This window comes from Megalobrama amblycephala, linkage group LG1 (genome assembly GCF_018812025.1).
Source record: "Megalobrama amblycephala isolate DHTTF-2021 linkage group LG1, ASM1881202v1, whole genome shotgun sequence".
In the NCBI taxonomy this organism is placed as follows: domain Eukaryota; kingdom Metazoa; phylum Chordata; class Actinopteri; order Cypriniformes; family Xenocyprididae; genus Megalobrama; species Megalobrama amblycephala.
In genome coordinates, this window is record NC_063044.1 from 41,796,213 (window position 1) to 41,814,194 (window position 17,982).

The 17,982-nt window shown below is 36.7% G+C and overlaps 1 protein-coding gene across 1 annotated transcript in view; it reads right to left on the reverse strand.

Moving 5' to 3' along the window:
• The window catches only part of hs3st4 (heparan sulfate (glucosamine) 3-O-sulfotransferase 4), a 137,966-nt gene extending 123,652 nt beyond the window's left edge, over positions 1–14,314 (reverse strand). Inside the window, exon 1 of the mRNA XM_048193411.1 lies at positions 13,026–14,314. Coding sequence (XP_048049368.1) covers positions 13,026–13,657 — 632 coding nt within the window. The 5' untranslated portion in view covers positions 13,658–14,314. The remainder of the gene's footprint in view (positions 1–13,025) is intronic.
• Between the last annotated feature and the right edge of the window lie 3,668 nt (positions 14,315–17,982).

Below are 17,982 nucleotides of genomic sequence, written 5' to 3' on the forward strand. Positions count from 1 at the left end.
CGTCAAAACGAGGCTTTACGAATTCGTAATCCGACCCCGGCCGTCGTCGAAACCGTGTGTGAAAATGAGCCAAAGCGCTCATTGACGTTTTACCGGCCTCTAGCGTTCGTTTCCGTCGGAAACTGCAGCCAGACGTACGCGCCGGTACGTAATTTTGTGTCTCGCAAAAACGTGCCCACGGGTACGTCTCTCCCATGAGACCAGGTTGGATGTGACTCTAATTTACTCCCTTCCAAACATTACACATCCTATCTTTTATGATAGTTAAATATCATTGTTAAGGAATTTTAATTGCATTATGCCATTTAAATGCATTATGCTGCTTGCAAAAAGCAACACTTGCCATCTATGATGTTACTAGGCAGGCACAGAACAAGCAAAGTATGTCAACAAAACATCGCCTGACCCAACATCTCAAATGCCAATAATCAAAATTACCCCAACAAAATAATCACCTTTTGATACACCAATTAGAAATTATCATAATCCTCAAAAGCATCCTTTTTCATCTCATCAGCTTAGTCCAGATCTCAAAGGACGTTTGGCACATGTGGCAGCTGCTGTATAAAAAACTATTGTGAGCTGAGCTATTGCGAGACATTCTCTTGGGGTGTCTGATTAATGGTGTATGCACATTATTGACGCCAGGCAGCTTGAAACCTCAATAGACAATGGCACAGGAAGAATTCCCAAAAATCGCATTCAAAGTCAATGAAGAACAGATCTACAAAATCTAACCACCAGAACTTGGTGTGTTGAAACTATGTTGCACTCAGTTTACACTTCCGAAATACCATCCCTACATTGTTTCACACTATGCTAAAATTATTCTAGCTGAATACCTCATGGTGATTCCAGGCAAGGAAAAGCACATGAATAAATAAACAACAGAAAGCAATGAGAAACTTCAAAGGCAATGGGACAATCACTGCAAACAAGCTTTTGGAAGCCAATGAATGTGTTTGTCTTTGTGTGTGACAGTGACTCAGGGGTGTTAACAGAGGAATTAGCTCACACCTACGGAGTGTAAGCACATCTCACCGCCATAATTGAATTAAGCCTGTCACAATCTTCTAAGCTGCGTATATTGTTGAAGAAACGGGTGGTGTGAGCTATGTCACAGATCCTTCACAGAGCAGCATTGCTAAAAAGCTGCCTCGCTGGCTTGTTTGTTCATTTTTGGTTGTTCTCAAAACCTTCATTTCCAATCTATCATTCCGCTGGCAAACTGTTTCACGTTGTTCCAAACCCATATTTTCCATCGGACACAAATAGTAGTATTTTTTTAAAGAGTAGTTTTTGAAGAATCGCCACACAGAACAAGTACATAGTGATTCAGTGCTGTCAAGACCAAAAAATAAGAGTCTATTGAAGCCAAATCAATGTTGTTATCAGATTATCAATGGAAAACAGCTTAAATTATGATCTTTTCTTCACACAAACCTAAAGACATATAACACTTGGAGCACTAATGTACCAAACTTATGGTACTTTTTTGTCCTTTAAAGGGTTAGTTCACCCTAAAATGATCATTTTCTCACCCTCAAGTCATTCCAAAACCATAAGACTTTCAACTCGTGAAACACAAATTAAGATATTTTTAATAACATATAAGAGATTGCTGTGCCTCTATTGAAAGTTCATTCTCCTAAAACATTCTCACTTCAAAAAGTTCATAGAGACATTGTAAAACGTAATCCATATGAATCAAGCTGTTTAATCCAAGTCTTGTGAACAGGCGATCACTTTATATGATGAACAGATTTAATACAAGCTTTGTCAATGCAATACATATCTTTGCTGTTGGGCGGAAACTTCATATGTCCAAAGCCGCTACTTTTCAGGAAATTATAATAATTAAACACTGTGTTGTCAGAGTTGATATTGAGGCTTTATACAGTAGTCAACATTTGAAGTGGATCAAAACCTTTTAATCAAAGTTGTCCTAAAACCTTTGTCTTCGGACAACTTTGATGAACTTTTTTGATTCACTTCAAATGTTGACTACTGTATATGGTCAGACAGTTGCATGTGTCATTATGGCCACTTACACACTGCAGCTAAATTCGGTTGTCAGTTCACCTTTTAGTACTTAATCGCTTTCTGTACACACACAGTTCAGTAAAATACGGGAGTGACAACCGCATTCTACAACCAAATTAACTCCCGAAAAATACAGGTAGTGACAACCGCATTTACTGAAATTCTATGCTGTGTGTACGGAACCGAACTCAACAACTAGTTGTTAATGACGTTTTTTAACGTTCATAGGGGATGTGTCTCCCTTCTGTATGTGGTGAATCACATGGAAAGCACAATCTTTGACTAACTCCAGTTGCCAGATCTTGCTAGTAAAATCAGCGAACAAACAATAAGCCCATAATAAACTGAAATAAATCGAAATGCTTTATGCTGAAAATAAGACCAAAATATCGTGATTAATGTCTGCTCAGTTTAATAACTCCATAAATCCATTCGCTTTATGAGACGAGCTTAAAAAACAAGCCCAAATCGCTTATAATGAGTGATCATGGCAACACAGAAAGAGTGCGCTCTGTGTGAAACAGGCTGTACAAGCATAAACAAAACACGATGCCTCTGTCAACTAGTTAAATTGCTGAAAATAACAGTGTTTTCTCACTGTAATATTACAAAAAAAAATTGTGTTTTGTCACTTTAATATTACTTTGGTCACAATAACGGATACAAAACACAAGAGACGCCGGAACGTCGTTATGGTTTCCAAGCTGTCATCGCATTTTTGAGAGTGAGTCGTGTTCCGTACAGACATGTAACGACAATTTAGGGGATTCACTCCCGCATTTAAATGTGATTGTAACTCCTGAAACTTACAGTGTGTACGTGGCATAACCTGATATTGCTGAGTTCAACATGTTCCTGGGTCAACATTTTTGTTGCTCCTGGAACAACATTCAAATCAACCAATCAGATTTGAGGGACAAGTTTACAGATTATGTCAAGTTTAGGCTTAAAATCATGAATTGATGCTTCTACATCAGTGTTATTCATCTATCGTTTCCCTCTGATTTTTGGGATAACTTATGGGTAGGGTTAGGTTTATTGGTAGGAATAGGGTTAAGATTAAATTTTCAGACTAGAATGTTGTTCCAGGATCAACAAAATATGTTGACCCAGGAACGCATCTAACTCAGCAATATCAGGACGTGCGTGTACGTGGCCTATATTATTAACATTTTACCAAAATCAAGCTTCAAATGAAGTTACAAGATTTTTTGATAAGAGAATTTTGGAGTTTTGTTTGTCAGTTGAGAGGCCGCATTTGAGGCTATATATATATATATTTTAATAAAATGCCTGTATATAAGATAAATATTGGCAAAGTTTAGACTCCGTCGTATATGTGAATCAACTTACTTTGTTGTGTATTTTCACTTTGAAAAATAGCTTTTATATTGATGGATTAATTGCATTTTGAAAAAAAAAAAAAAAGTGTCATGGATTTATTGCATTTTGGGAAAAAAATAATACGTTTTTATAATAAACTTTTAAAAATCAAAATGTAGATTTGAATTTTTAATGTTTTTATAACCAAAAGATGCTATGTGAAAGTTTGAAACAGGAAATAGTGGTTTTCATCTGGCCACTTTCTTGGTAAAGAAAATTAATCAAAATGTAGTCATTGCGTTTTGGAACCAAACTCTTCATATATAGTTTAAGGATCCAATGGAGACACGAGGTTTAGTCACAATACTTTTCATTGGATAAATATTTGCAAAACTCACAGACAGTCGTGTTGGGTACCAATAGTAATGATTTATGAAGTTTCCACCCCAACAGCAATGTTCATTAAATATGGTAAACGGAAGCCTCAAACGCACTTGATTGACACATGTAATTCCTGTAGAAAAATAACAGCATACAAGTGTAGAACAACATGAAGGTGAGTAAACTATGACAGAAATTTCACTTTTGGGGGAACTATTCCTTTAACTAGAATCCTCTATCTGTCAGGGCCATATGGCGTATTAGGATTTCTGTGTACTGTGTCAGATGTCACAGAGAGATGCAGGTGAAGCCATGTGTCACATTCCTAGCAGGGAATCTGATTTTTTTTCATCCCTACAGCTCCTCTGAGGAACAGTAAAGCCCTGCCACGATAAATGTCAGGTCAGAGGAGCAGCCGTGAGACACGCTGGAAGCCGCATGTTTGCCCTCTCTGCGTGGTTTCAACATGTCAAAGTTCCTGTCTGAACTGCATTAGCTTGTTTTTGGGTCATGTCTTGAGACTGTATCACTCACCCAACACGCAAAAAGGGAGGGGGGAGCTGCAGGAAACGCAGGGAGAAAATTAGAATCTTGTCAAGTATGACTGACATGCCTATTTGTCCCAGGGAATTCTCATTCAGAGAGATTTTAAGATGGCTGTAAACCAGTTCTTTGTTGAATGAAATCGTTGTTCCTTCTGACTGGAAACACATCATGACAAATCCGTGGAAAGTAAATAATCCCTGGGAGAATTCATTTAAGCTCAAAATGACTTAAGTTTACACTTTATTTTTGGCTCGAAATAAATAATTTAATACTTGAGGCAGGGGCTGTCATTTTCAAGTAATCCATCCACAATGTGGGTCTTAAAAAGAAAAAAAAAATGTAACAAAGCTTAAATAGCCTCCCTATTTGTTTTGCAATGAGAACAAGGCTCATGTTTTCATCCACAGACACAAAGCCGGACAGAAGCTGGGCTTTAATGGCAGATTGTCTGATGATGCCAATGTTTTAATGCCTGCAAATTAAATTGACAAATTAGATTCTTAGCATAAGTGAATTAAACTTGTGGAATTGGATGAAGATCATCACTTCAGAAACTTTCTAGCACGACTCAGCCCAGCAGGCAGCAAGGATGTCTGTCAGAAAGAGCAAAGCGTTGAGTGAGTAAGAAAAAATGTATTCCAGAATCTTGACGGTGGGTGAATTTTCCTCTCCTGGCCTTCAAAGATAAAAATGCTGGGATTCCGCGTATAGCTCTGGTGCCACAAAAGAAATGGACTCGAATAACCCGGAAGGCCGACCTCTGAGTAAATTGCGCAATATGAGCTCACTTTTCACCTTGACTCTTTAGGCCATGGAGAACCTTTCTCATAGACTGCGGCGCCGTGCGAACGCTTACGCCTTAATGCTCTTTGACTTTAAATCCCAGATGTAATTGAACTGTCAAGACTGCTGTCTGGGAATGTTTCCGGAGGGCCAAACAATATGTGCGTGAGTATCCGTGCAACCCCGAAAGCCGAATACAGATTCCAGAGGATGCCTACATATCATCAATATGTCAAAACAAAGTAACAGCGCAAGTACATTTGCGATTTTCATCCGTCAGGAGATGCGGCGGCTGAATCTCAGCATTGGAACGGCACAATGTTTGCACCTAGCTAAAGGATGACAGGAAGGGTGATAAACTTGTGAAGTGGCAAGGCGGACGCTCCTGTAGTCACTGGGCCTCTTTTGTGCTGGTGAATTTAATTAAGTGGAAATAGGGGGATGAGACAGACCTGACTGCTGCAGTCCACTCGCTCTCGACAGGCACAGGGGCATGCTGCTAATTAAAAAGTTTAATTCCACGACTGCCGCGTTGGCATCCGAGTACCCAGAGGTGCGTCCTTGCACGCCTTGGCGGAAGCTTATCAGGAGCAGGCAGATTGGGGCATCCCAAGGAGGTGCAAGAGCTAGGCTGTGCGGAGAGAGATGGCATCCAGCTTGAGCTGGGAGGCGGCCCACCTCCCCTTACAGCTTTGAGCCAGCAGTCGGGAGGCGAGAGTCGGGTTGAACTGCAGCGTGGCTTGCTGAGGCAAGGTAAACAAGGGATAAACGGTGGATTTGGGTTCTGTCCTGCTTCGCTCAGCAGTGGATCTGCATCTGTGACTCACTCCTCCTGTCAGAGGCTTGTGTCTCGACTTCTGACAGGAAGGAATCAACTCTGCATGCTGTTCATACTCCTCACAAACTCGCAGACGATTTGCTGCACCCAGTAGCCCGAAAAGTGTTAGAACACTTAAGCCACACTTAAAAACATCAGAATTTTATTGCATTAGATACTCAGAAATGTCAAAGCAAGTGGCATCTGCAATGAAACCAAGCTGGAGTTTTTCTCAAAACTAACTTCGCTTTTCCGAGCCATTTTTAAAAGTGTCAGGATTTTTATGTCAGCTTCGAAGCTTTACGAATCTTTTGTTTCGAATCAGTAGTTTGGAGCTCGTATCAAATTGCCAGCGTCATGTGATTTCAGTAAAAAAGGCTTCGATACGGCATAAGTGTTTTGAAATTTTAATGGTTCACCACTGGGGGGCGTGACTTTGGCAGTTTGATACACGCACCGAACCACTGATTCGAAACAAAAGATTTGTAAAGCTTCGAAGCTTCATGAAGCAGTGTTTTGAAATCGCCCATCACTAGATATTGTTGAATAAAGACGTTATTTTGTTTTTTTGGCGCACAAAAAGTATTCTCGTCGCTTCATAATATTAAGGTTGAACCACTGTACTCACATGAACTATTTTAATTATTTCTTTAGTAGCTTTCTGGTCACTGAAAGTGTAAATTACCTTGCCATCAATGCAGGCCTCACTGAGCCAAAAGATCTTAATTTGTGTTCTGAAGATTAATGAAGGTCTTACAGGTGTAGAACAACATGAGGGTGAGTAATAAATGACAGAAATTTTCATTTATGGGTGAACTAACCCTTTAAAGTGTTTGTGAATGTAAAAGGTCGCCAAAGTTTCAAAGATTAAAGTGCAGAATAAATGGACTTAATGTTTACAAAAAGGAAGAGCGGATTCTGAACTGCCTGAAACAAGTCATCAGTAATTCCAGGCTCACTTCCTGGATTCCTACCAATCTATGGTTTGTAACAAATTTGCATAATGTCGACATTGAGAAGATGCCATTTTCTGCACTGCAAAAGTGAATCCACTTTGCATGCATTAACAAAAGGATGAAGACTCGTGCTCATGGTCATGGGTGTTTGGTTTCCGACGCACACTGTAAGAGGTAGACCAATCACAACAGACTGGGCCATCTGACCAAACAGCAAAGTAGGAAAAGGAGGGGTTTAAAGAGACCAACTCCTTTATTGCACCATTTCAGACACTGTGAGAAAAGAGGTGATGCTGCAATGTATATTATAAGAAAAAGTGATGAAAAGTGGTCTGGCATGTTAGCGATTACCTCAGAAAATAATTCTGATTAATCCCTCAGTTTGTTAAAGCAAACAGTTATGCACATACAATGGAAGTCTATGGGACAAACATGCAATATGCTGTTGAAAGAGTTTAACTTGCCTTTATCTCTCAATATTCCTTTAAACTTTAAAAAGTTGTAAGGAATGAGACATTTCTGAAGTTCTGCTCCTTAGCAGGAAATAAGGAGGCACCAGGGAATAAATAGGTGGTGAAATTAGAGCGCTTCATTGTGTAGCCTTGTACGGAGCAAGAACAATGCGTAGGCTTCAGCAATGTATATCTCTCTCATTGATCTGAATGTATTTTATCTCCAACAAAAAGGAAGAGACCTTGGTGTAGGCAATGCTGATTCTTTGCTATCTCTTGAAAGGCCACCTCTGTTACATGCTCACGACCAGACACAAAGATGGAAAAACTCTCCTGAGGTCAAACAGCCCAAGGATCTCCAGCTCTCAATACTGTGTGGGGGACTATTGAATAGAATGAATAAATAACAGATCAGAGAAGATGGTAAAATCCTGCAACAAGTTGGATACATATATTCAGTTTTATCCAATATAGCATATCTCAACTGTTCTCTTTCCCTGACTGCGTGTTATAAAAAAGTTGCCAGCCACCACCAGCATTTTTGATCATTTTCTCAAAAATGTCATGGTCCCTATAGAAGATTTGTTGTATGAATATCTGAACATACAATACATCAAAATACAAAAAAAAAAAAAAAAATTAAAAAAAAAATTCTAGCTTCATGCATACTTTTTTATCAACACTTGAATATGGGTAATCATAAAAGAGCAACATTTTGAGCAAAAAGCTGAGAAAATCATGCTTTTGTCAAAGACTACGTCTAGATCGGATTCAGGATGATGATCAAAATATAGATGGAGTAGTTTGAGTCCATCAACACCCCCAAAGCTTATACAGTCCTATAGCTCATCCTGGGTCGACATTTCATTCAGTAACGTTAGGCAGTTTTGATTTATATGTTGTTTAATGTTGATGGTTGCGTTATTTTACATATGCTATCGCTTGTTTCTGCATCTTCTTCGCCTGTGTTTTGATCAGGAGATTAAGTACTCTTTCAGAAGATGTGTAATAGTGCCCCCTACCTTATAACAGTGAAAACACGAAAAGCCATAAAATCTCTTCTTTATAGTGTTTTCTCATAAAAGATGAGATAACTCTTCAATGGCGGGGAAAGAGTTAACTATATTATAGCCCAGCTCTAATCTGCTAAATGCAACTATAAGAAATGAACATATTAAGATATTATAAACATTAGCAACGTCATATTTTTTGTAAAGGTGCTTTGAAATAATGTGTATTGTGCAAAGAACTATATACAAAATACTGTCATGAAACTCTAGATGGCACAGGCTAATAGGTCCTTTAACTCAACCTGCTCATAATCCATCGTTATCTATAGGACACAGCTGATTGGTTCCTGCTGTACCATCTCTTTTACCTTAGCAGTGCAGCGCGCTTCAGACACCCTCCTCCTTCCCCAGCTCCACCTGTATAGATCTTCTATGGGTAATTCATGTTCGCTAATCACCAAATGGATGCAAAAATAATGAACATTTTCTGCCATTGTTCTAACAAACAGATAGTCTTGCCCTAAATGCCAATGTTGCTGTATCAGGCTAGTCAAGATACTCAAAAAAGAGCAATGTTTTTCCCCACAAACAGCTTACTTGGAGTTGTCTCTGCATTTAAGCTGGAAATCTTTTAACACTGCAAAAATTACACACTTCAGCTTTAACGTTCTCTCTTTTTTTTTTTTTCTTTTGCCTTCTTGCCCTCCTTTAATCTGAGAATGGACCCCAGCAGTGGCGCGCTTCATCTAATGATGCCGAGCTATTATTATTTGACAGAGGGAAAGCATTACCCACTCAGTGAAAGTGAGGCTTCTTTTAAAAGCAGACAGGAGTTTAACGGAGCATCCGGTCCTCCCTGACAAGCTTTTTAAACATTGCATCAGGCTGTAAAGGAGGAGCACCATCATATTTCAAGACTGAAAAGACTACTCCTAACTCCGCCTGATATATATGCCCAGCAAATGAAGTCCAAAGAGCCTTCACCACTGGATGTTTATTCATGGCGGCTTTAAAAGGTACAACTGGCTTGTCTGTGAGTCTTTGCGTGTAGAAAATTTGTAAATCGAGTTGCCTTCATGTGCATCTTAAAGGTACAGTTCACCCAAAAATGAGAATTCTGTCATCATTTACTCGCCCTCATGTTGGTCCAAACCCGTATGATTTACTTTCTTCCATGGAACATAAAAGAAGATATTTTGAAGAATGTTTGAACTTTTTTGTCTATATAATGAAAGTCAATGCAACATTTTTTTGTGTGTATGTGTGTTCCCCAGAATACGTTAAGTCATACAGGTTTGGAAACTACATGACGGTAAATAAATGATGACAGAATATGTAGTTACATGTTGCATGCTATTTACTATACTATATAACTACTGGCTATAGTAATAATATAGTAATATTTGTGTAATTACACTGTAATAATGTCACCTTAAAATAAAGTGTAACTTTACCTTTTCATTATGGTGTAAATCATTAACTTATGCAAATTCTTTACATTTATGAACTTACTATGTACCATATAACGACTTGCTATAGTAATAATATAGTAATATTTGTGTAATTACACTGTAATAATGTCACTTTAAAATAAAGTAACATTTTCCTTTACAGTATGGTGAAAATCATTAACTTATGCATTTTTTTTACACTTATGAACTTACTATGTACTATATAACAACTTGCTATAGTAATAATATAGCAATATTTGTGTAATTACACTGTAATAATGTCACTTTAAAATAAAGTAACTCTTTTCCTTTTCATTTATGGTGTAAATCATTAACTTATGCAAATTATTTACATTTATGAACTTAATATATACTATATAACGACTTGCTATAGTAATAATATAGCAATATTTGTGTAATTACACTGTAATAATGTCACTTTAAAATAAAGTAACTTTTTTCCTTTTCATTTATGGTGTAAATCATTAACTTATGCAAATTCTTCACATCTATGAACTACATGTTTCATGTTTAGGCTTTACAGCCACAGCTAAGTGTGAAATGAGCCACTTCTGCAAAAATGCTAATCAGTTTGCAAGCATTTGGTGAGATTATTGACTCAAAAAGCCAATATTAAAACACAAATGTTGAGATGTTTCAAATTGTCACATTAATGTTTAATGTCATAACAAATAACAGTTAAGAGTTTACTTTCCGTTTATTTTTGTTTTGCTACATTTAACCTTGCATTTGATGCTGTGACGTATTGCATATCTAGCCTGACATTTAATGCAGGTGTGATATTTTTCCCATTGCTGTGTATGGTAGGCCATTTCAATTCTGATATTCCTGCAAGCTATACATATGTCAAATGCCAAGCGCATGTGGAAACAAATTTAAGGCCGCTTAAGGGATTTTCCAGGCTCAGAGACATTAAAACACACAAGCACTCTTAGGTGTTATTTATGTAAGCTTGTCATTCCCTGGTCTAATGAGCCCCACACAACGAGCGTAATGAAACAGCTCGCATTAACACCCGGGCAAATGAACGAATGTTACGAGTTCAGCTCTCTCTGAAGTGAATTGCGGCAGATGTTGCCCGGCCCTAAAGCTCTGAGTCACAGCCCAAGGCTAGCAGATCCAAGCAGAACCAGCACACACCGCAGTGTGGCTTAATGCTCATTCGGTCTCTACCCCTCAGCCGCTCTTTGTACGAGCGTCTCCACACCGTAGGCAACTGCTCAGCTGAATGATGATAGGTCTATGTAGAATACCACTCTGAAGAAAAACAGCCTTGCTGTAATAACATGCACTGGTTCAGATTGCAAATGGAGTGGAGAAATGTAAACTAGGAAATATGGTTAGCTGATGAAGGTTGACGAGTCAAAAGCGTGCTGAGGAAGGGTATGTGGGAGCACATACACCTGAGTAAGCACCTCATGATTTGAGCACACCTGGGAGTCCGGAGCCCAGGCGTGCTGAAAGCGCTCAGCCGGAGCAGTCACTGCACCTGGCTCTACTGAGCAGCGACTGTGAACATGAATTCGCCATGAAATGAAACAGTCATGCTGCTGTAGTAATTAGGTTGAAGCTGGACTAAAGCATCCGCTGCAGCCTGGAACTTCGTCACTCTTGAATCATCACATATGTGTTAGTCTACTGACTAATTAAATGCTAAAGCTTCTCTAAAAAAGCACTTAATGACCACTAAGTCATACATACTTGAATGCAATACATACAGACGTATCCTATTTTTCAGATAAGTTGTTAATTATACCAGGCTTCTGACAAGCAAGTACACCTGATCAAGCAGTCAGGCCTGATCAAAAGTTTTTTTTGTTTGATTTTTTTTCTCCCAATAATGATGTATACTATTTCTTATTTTGAAAAAAAAAATGCTTGTACTTAACTTGGGTGTATATAGCCGTACATTTGTCTTGTGTTTTAAATAGCTTTGAGTGTCTTTCTGAATTACTAGGGGGAAAAAAAATCAGAAAATGCTATGAAAAGAAAATACTATAATGGTAAACAATTTCTGCAATATCTGAATACAAGCGTTTTTTCATAGTAAAAGAAAGGAAAGAGAACTGATATATGGGCTAATGATATAATACTCATAATACTTATATGAGGTTTTTGCCTGGATCTATCAAATAATTATATATATATATATATATATATATATATATATATATATATATATATATATATATATTAAACATTTTTAAATTATTTTTAAAATCGGTAGATTGTCATTTTTAAATCGGTAGATTGGCATAATCATTCATCATTATTTCTTTTCGTTTTATTTTCTTGTTTTAAAAGATATTAAATAATAATAATATAAAAAAAAAAAAAGTTATAAAATATATTTGAGTAGCTTATTCACCAAATCAGTCACTGTCATGAAGGAAGCCATTTTGTTGTCATGTGACAAGAAAACCATAAAACCAAAATGTAAAAATGTAATATGCTTAAAGTATTTTATATACATATTTCTCTCTCACACACACACACACACACACACACATATATATATATATATATATATATATATATATATATATATATATATATATATATATATATATATATATATATATATATATATATATTAAACATTTTTAAATTATTTTTAAAATCGGTAGATTGTCATTTTTAAATCGGTAGATTGGCATAATCATTCATCATTATTTCTTTTCGTTTTATTTTCTTGTTTTAAAAGATATTAAATAATAATAATATAAAAAAAAAAAAAGTTATAAAATATATTTGAGTAGCTTATTCACCAAATCAGTCACTGTCATGAAGGAAGCCATTTTGTTGTCATGTGACAAGAAAACCATAAAACCAAAATGTAAAAATGTAATATGCTTAAAGTATTTTATATACATATTTCTCTCTCACACACACACACACACACACACACATATATATATATATATATATATATATATATATATATATATATATATATATATATATATATATATATATAAAGTTAAGTATTTCAATAGATGTTTACACCACTTGACAACTTGACATTAAACCAATTGTTTTGTAAAAGAAATGGTATAAAGTATATATATATATATATATATATATATATATATATATATATATTAAACTAATATAAACACATAGATGCCGTGTATATATATATATATATATATATATATATTTATTTTTTTATTTTTTTATCATCTCATCCTTATCTGTAATTGACCCAAAAACAGCACAACAGAGAAACGTGAAGGGCGCACCTGTACCAATCCAGTCCCTTCTCGTAGTTCCTGTCAAAGAAGTGAGGCTCATTCCCAACGGCTCGAACATCGGGATGAACCCGCAGAGCTTCCAGCAGAGCCCTTGTACCCCCTTTCTTCACTCCGATTATGATGGCTTGGGGCAATTTTTTCTCCCCGTAATCCGATGTGCAGTTCACCACTCTCCGAAGCTCGCTGTCCGTGGTGCTGAATTCCGGGTGCTCGTGCTCTCCAGCAACAGCGGCGGCGGCGCGCGACATGCTGCTGCTGCTGCTGCTGCTGGTCGTAGCCGCCTGAGCTCGCGCCCATCCCGCAGTCCTCTCGTCGATCCCCGCGCTATTTCTAACGCTCGAGACGGCGATAGTTTGCTCGGTCGCAGTCCTCTCGATGAACTCCTCGTCGAGGTAACCCTGGGAAGGGGTCGAGTAAAGTTTCTCCCTCAGCGTGACAAAAGTTGTCTCCTCTGTCACGAGCCTCCCCTGGTAAACGTAGTTCTCCTGGAACTGGAAGGAGTTGTAACAGCTCATCAAGCTATAGAACAGATAGGTGACAGAAAGGGAGAGGGTGAACATGAATAAGATTTTCCGGGGCACTTTAGAAGTAAAAACCGAAGTGCTGGACCAAAATGCCATCTCTGATAGCAGCGACCCTCTCAGAGAAGTGGCCAGACATGTTTCCACCCCAAGTCTCGCATGGACACTCAACAACAATAATCTGTCACCATCAACACTGCAAACATCTGAAAGTGCGAGGAGCCCGAGCACTCCACGCGCGCTTCACTTGAGGAAAATAAATCGTTAAAATTCCAGAAGAACGTCTTGAGTATCGATTTCTTATTCCGACGCTGACAGCCTTTGTCACAATTGATCGGATTGAACTTGCAGATGAGAACGGCTGCGGTCGGGCGTCCTTCCAAACGAGCAGCCCGCTTGGATGTGGTCTGAGGGTGATGCTGTTGATGGAAGTCTTGGCATCTTAGAAGAAAAGGGGCAAAAGAGATAGCAAAGTCTCTGAAGTGATGTGCAGGGCACGTCTTTCACCCGCTACCGCTTCTGGAGTGCAATTTTGACGCCACTGTCCTTCACACCGCTGATTTCAAGTGGCAATTGGCGCAAACGCTGGATCTTAATCCAAACGAGGTGCTGATGTTGTATCACGCAGTCATCCTCCCACTGCTAATCCACTAACTTTGAGCGCTGGTGAGTGAGCAGCCTCGCCATAAATATTCATTGACTGCTCTCAGTGGCTGAGAGTGCAGCGCGCAGTCGTAACGCCTCGTGTTGATTGGTAGACGTGATGTGCGCATCAGCCGTGGGATCAGCCAAAAAAAAAAAAAAAAAAAAAAAATTAATACTACAGTAAGATACTGGTGGTAGGCCTACATATACCGCTTTTTTTAGGCAGAAACAATAAATAAATTTATAGGTCTATATAAAAAACACAATTGACATTATTTTGAGCATCAAATGCTTTAGAAATATATATATATATATATATATATATATATATATATATATATATATATATATATACACACCAAAAATGTATTCAGACACCTTGAACATTTCATTCATTAATACAGTTTATTCACTTTAGTTTAAAAAATGGTAATAAAATCTGTCAAGATCTCAGAGTTAATCTGTCAGAAAAAAAAATTATCTTAATTATGTCAGATAACACTTAAGCAAAACATGGTCAGGTCAAAGTGTCTGAATAATTTTTGGTTCCAACTTTTTATCAGTTTTACTGGTAGTCCACTGTATGAACAATTTTTGCGTATAATATGTCACAGTTTACTTTATTTTGCTATCCTCACTTACATAAATGAACTACAGTGTCCTGCACCCACTAGTAAAAATATATCAAAAATATCACAAATGTCTGAATAATTTTTGGTTTGACTGTACATATATGACAAACATATTTAATAATAAAACATTTGATACTAATATTGATGTTTTATTTATCAGTAGCATAAAACATTCATTCAGTAAAATAAAGGTTAAATTTGCATAAATATGTATGATATAAATAACTTTTATAAATGTATTTATTATAAATGGATATACATTTAATATAATTTTTTTTTCACACACACACACACACACACACACACACACACATAAACACACACACACACACATATATATATATATATATATATATATATATATATATATATATATATATATATATATATATATATATATATATATTATTTATTTATTTTATTATTATTATTATTATTATTATTATTATCAAATTGGTGCCACTCTTTCCAAATACACTGAATTTAATTTCTGATTAAGAAATTTGAGTTGAAATTATCAAAGTCTTACACCCTGCAAAAACTGCAGTACCAATAACAGTGAAAGCAGTAATGATAAGATGAATATTCATATTAGCTCAATTTATACATATATAGTCAAACCAAAAATTATTAAGACATTTTTGATATATTTTTACTAGTGGGTGCAGGACACTGTAGATCATTTATGTAAGTGAGAATAGCAAAATAAAGTAAACTGTGACATATTATACGCAAAAATTGTTCATACAGTGGACTACCAGTAAAACTGATAAAAAGTTGGAACCAAAAATTATTCAGACACTTTGACCTGACCATGTTTTGCTTAAGTGTTATCTGACATAATTAAGATTAATTTTTTCTGACAGTTTAACTTTGAGATCTTGTCATATTTTATTACCATTTTTAAACTATAGTGAATAAACTGTATTAATGAAAGAAATGTTCAAAGTGTCTGAATAAATTTTGGTTTGACTGTATATATATATATATATATATATATTCATTTTATTATATCTGATATCACAATTATATTGTTATGACTCCTTTTTCTTATCACAGAAGCTCTAACTTTGGTGTATGCAGAGCAGCTCATGTCTGCTCTCTACTGGCCTGAGAGATGCAGAGCTAATCCTTGCAAGAACATCACAGAGTAAAGAGTGGCGATTCTTCATGAGATGGACAGACAGGCAAGTTAATGCACGTTACAGCACATTAATGCAGAGATTGCAGGTGACTGCATAGATGAGGAATGATTGAATGGGTGGATACATGCATCTCTGGAATTCAACCATATGCTCATATGCATGCTGAATAATTCAGCAATGGAAATTTCTTTATCTTTTTGTTTTCACAGAGTTCCCTAAATAGAAGCATTAAAACGGTATTTCCAGTGCTCAAATGATACATTTATTACCACAGGTTATAGACCTTGTTCTCTCCAAGGATTAGACATATGTCTTTTAGGGAAATAAACAAATGACTTGTGAGCTGAACGATGCGTCCCCTTCCTTTAGAACACTACATTCATCATATCCCCCGGATTCTACAGCTTCCATCTCTGAGCATCCGTTAAAAGCAAGCATTTCATTTTCCTGATGAATTTGAGTTCCTGCAGTAAGCTTCTTGTAGTTGGTTTTTAGAAGCTGTTTAAAATAAAGAAAGATATTTGAGCTCTGTACGGTAAACCTGCACTTTTGCACATTTCAGTAGATTTAAACTGCCTATGTGCACTCACTGTAGTTATAAACACTGGAACACCTTTCTGTACGTTCAGTGAAACAATAAACGTAGATTAGAAAAAAATACTGTATGCCTAAATAAATAAATAGCATTTTATGTATTCATACTATAACTGGCAAAGATACTCCTCAAAGATACCAAACTTCACATTTATTACAGCACCACTGTAAGAACATTGTGTTGTATTTTGCTACAGCTATGGCTGATAGTTCTTCCCACATATAGGGAACCCACCTATCTAGATTGTGGCAGTGTTGTTGTTCTCACTCTCCGATGCTGAAATGACCTCTCAAACTTTGGTACAAATGCTCACTGGATATACAACATGCACCATAAACTGTAGACATGGGTCTTTGATCAAAAATTTGGATGCTTATTTTTTTTGAAGTTTCTTTTAAAGATAGAACCTGCCTAGAAGCTACACGAAAATGTAATGCAGAGTTCACAGTACAGGAAAAACTCATTTTTAAATATCCATGGATATTTAAAAGATAGGCCGGCAGTTGGATTCTAAGCTTCTGGCCAGCAATCCAACGGGAAATCCTGTGAAATTTGCCAAAAATGCTTGAAACAGACTTAGAATTGTCTGGGCTCTAAGTGGCAAGTGAAGGAAATGGTAGTTTTGGTCTGCAAGCCTGCATAAACATAAACTTCCAGGTAGTATACATTCATTTAAAAAAATAAATAAATAACACAGAACACCAACAGATGAATATGATGTCCATGACATGATATTTGATTTTATTATTATTATTATTGTCAAGTGTTAATACTAATGTGTTCAGTTTCCTCCTTACTACAGCTAGATAGGTTGTTCCATTATGTACACTAATTTTCAGCATCATTACTCCAGTCTTCAGTGTCACATGATCCTTCAGAAATCATTCTAATATGATGATATGATGCTCAAGATACATTTCTTATTGAACACAGGCTCATTGGAAAAACGTACGTACCAATGCGTACATATCACTGCAGTTTCTAACAGAAATGAACGCTAGAGGCAGTAAAACAGCAAGAACTTTTAATTGTTTTCACACACAATTATGATTACAGGACCAGATTATGGATTATTATAAAACAGTTAGTTCCTATCCTTGATTCTGATTGGTCAATAGCTGTGTTTTAAAACACGGCTATGACCACTTCACCCAACAGTTCTGTGTATCACTACACAACACCCTTAGCATCCACTCTTAGCAACGTAAACTGATTGTTCTCAGTTGATATTGTTCATTGAAGCTTACTGTATTATGTAGAAGATTATATTGTGAGAAAGAGATCAATTGAGCGAGTTTATTTCCTGCATTCAGATTTAGCGTTATCCTTCAGGTCAGTCATATGTTCATAATAAAAAATCTGTTTAAATGGCCGCTGCAATATCTTGTCCTTTTAACAGTTAAGGGG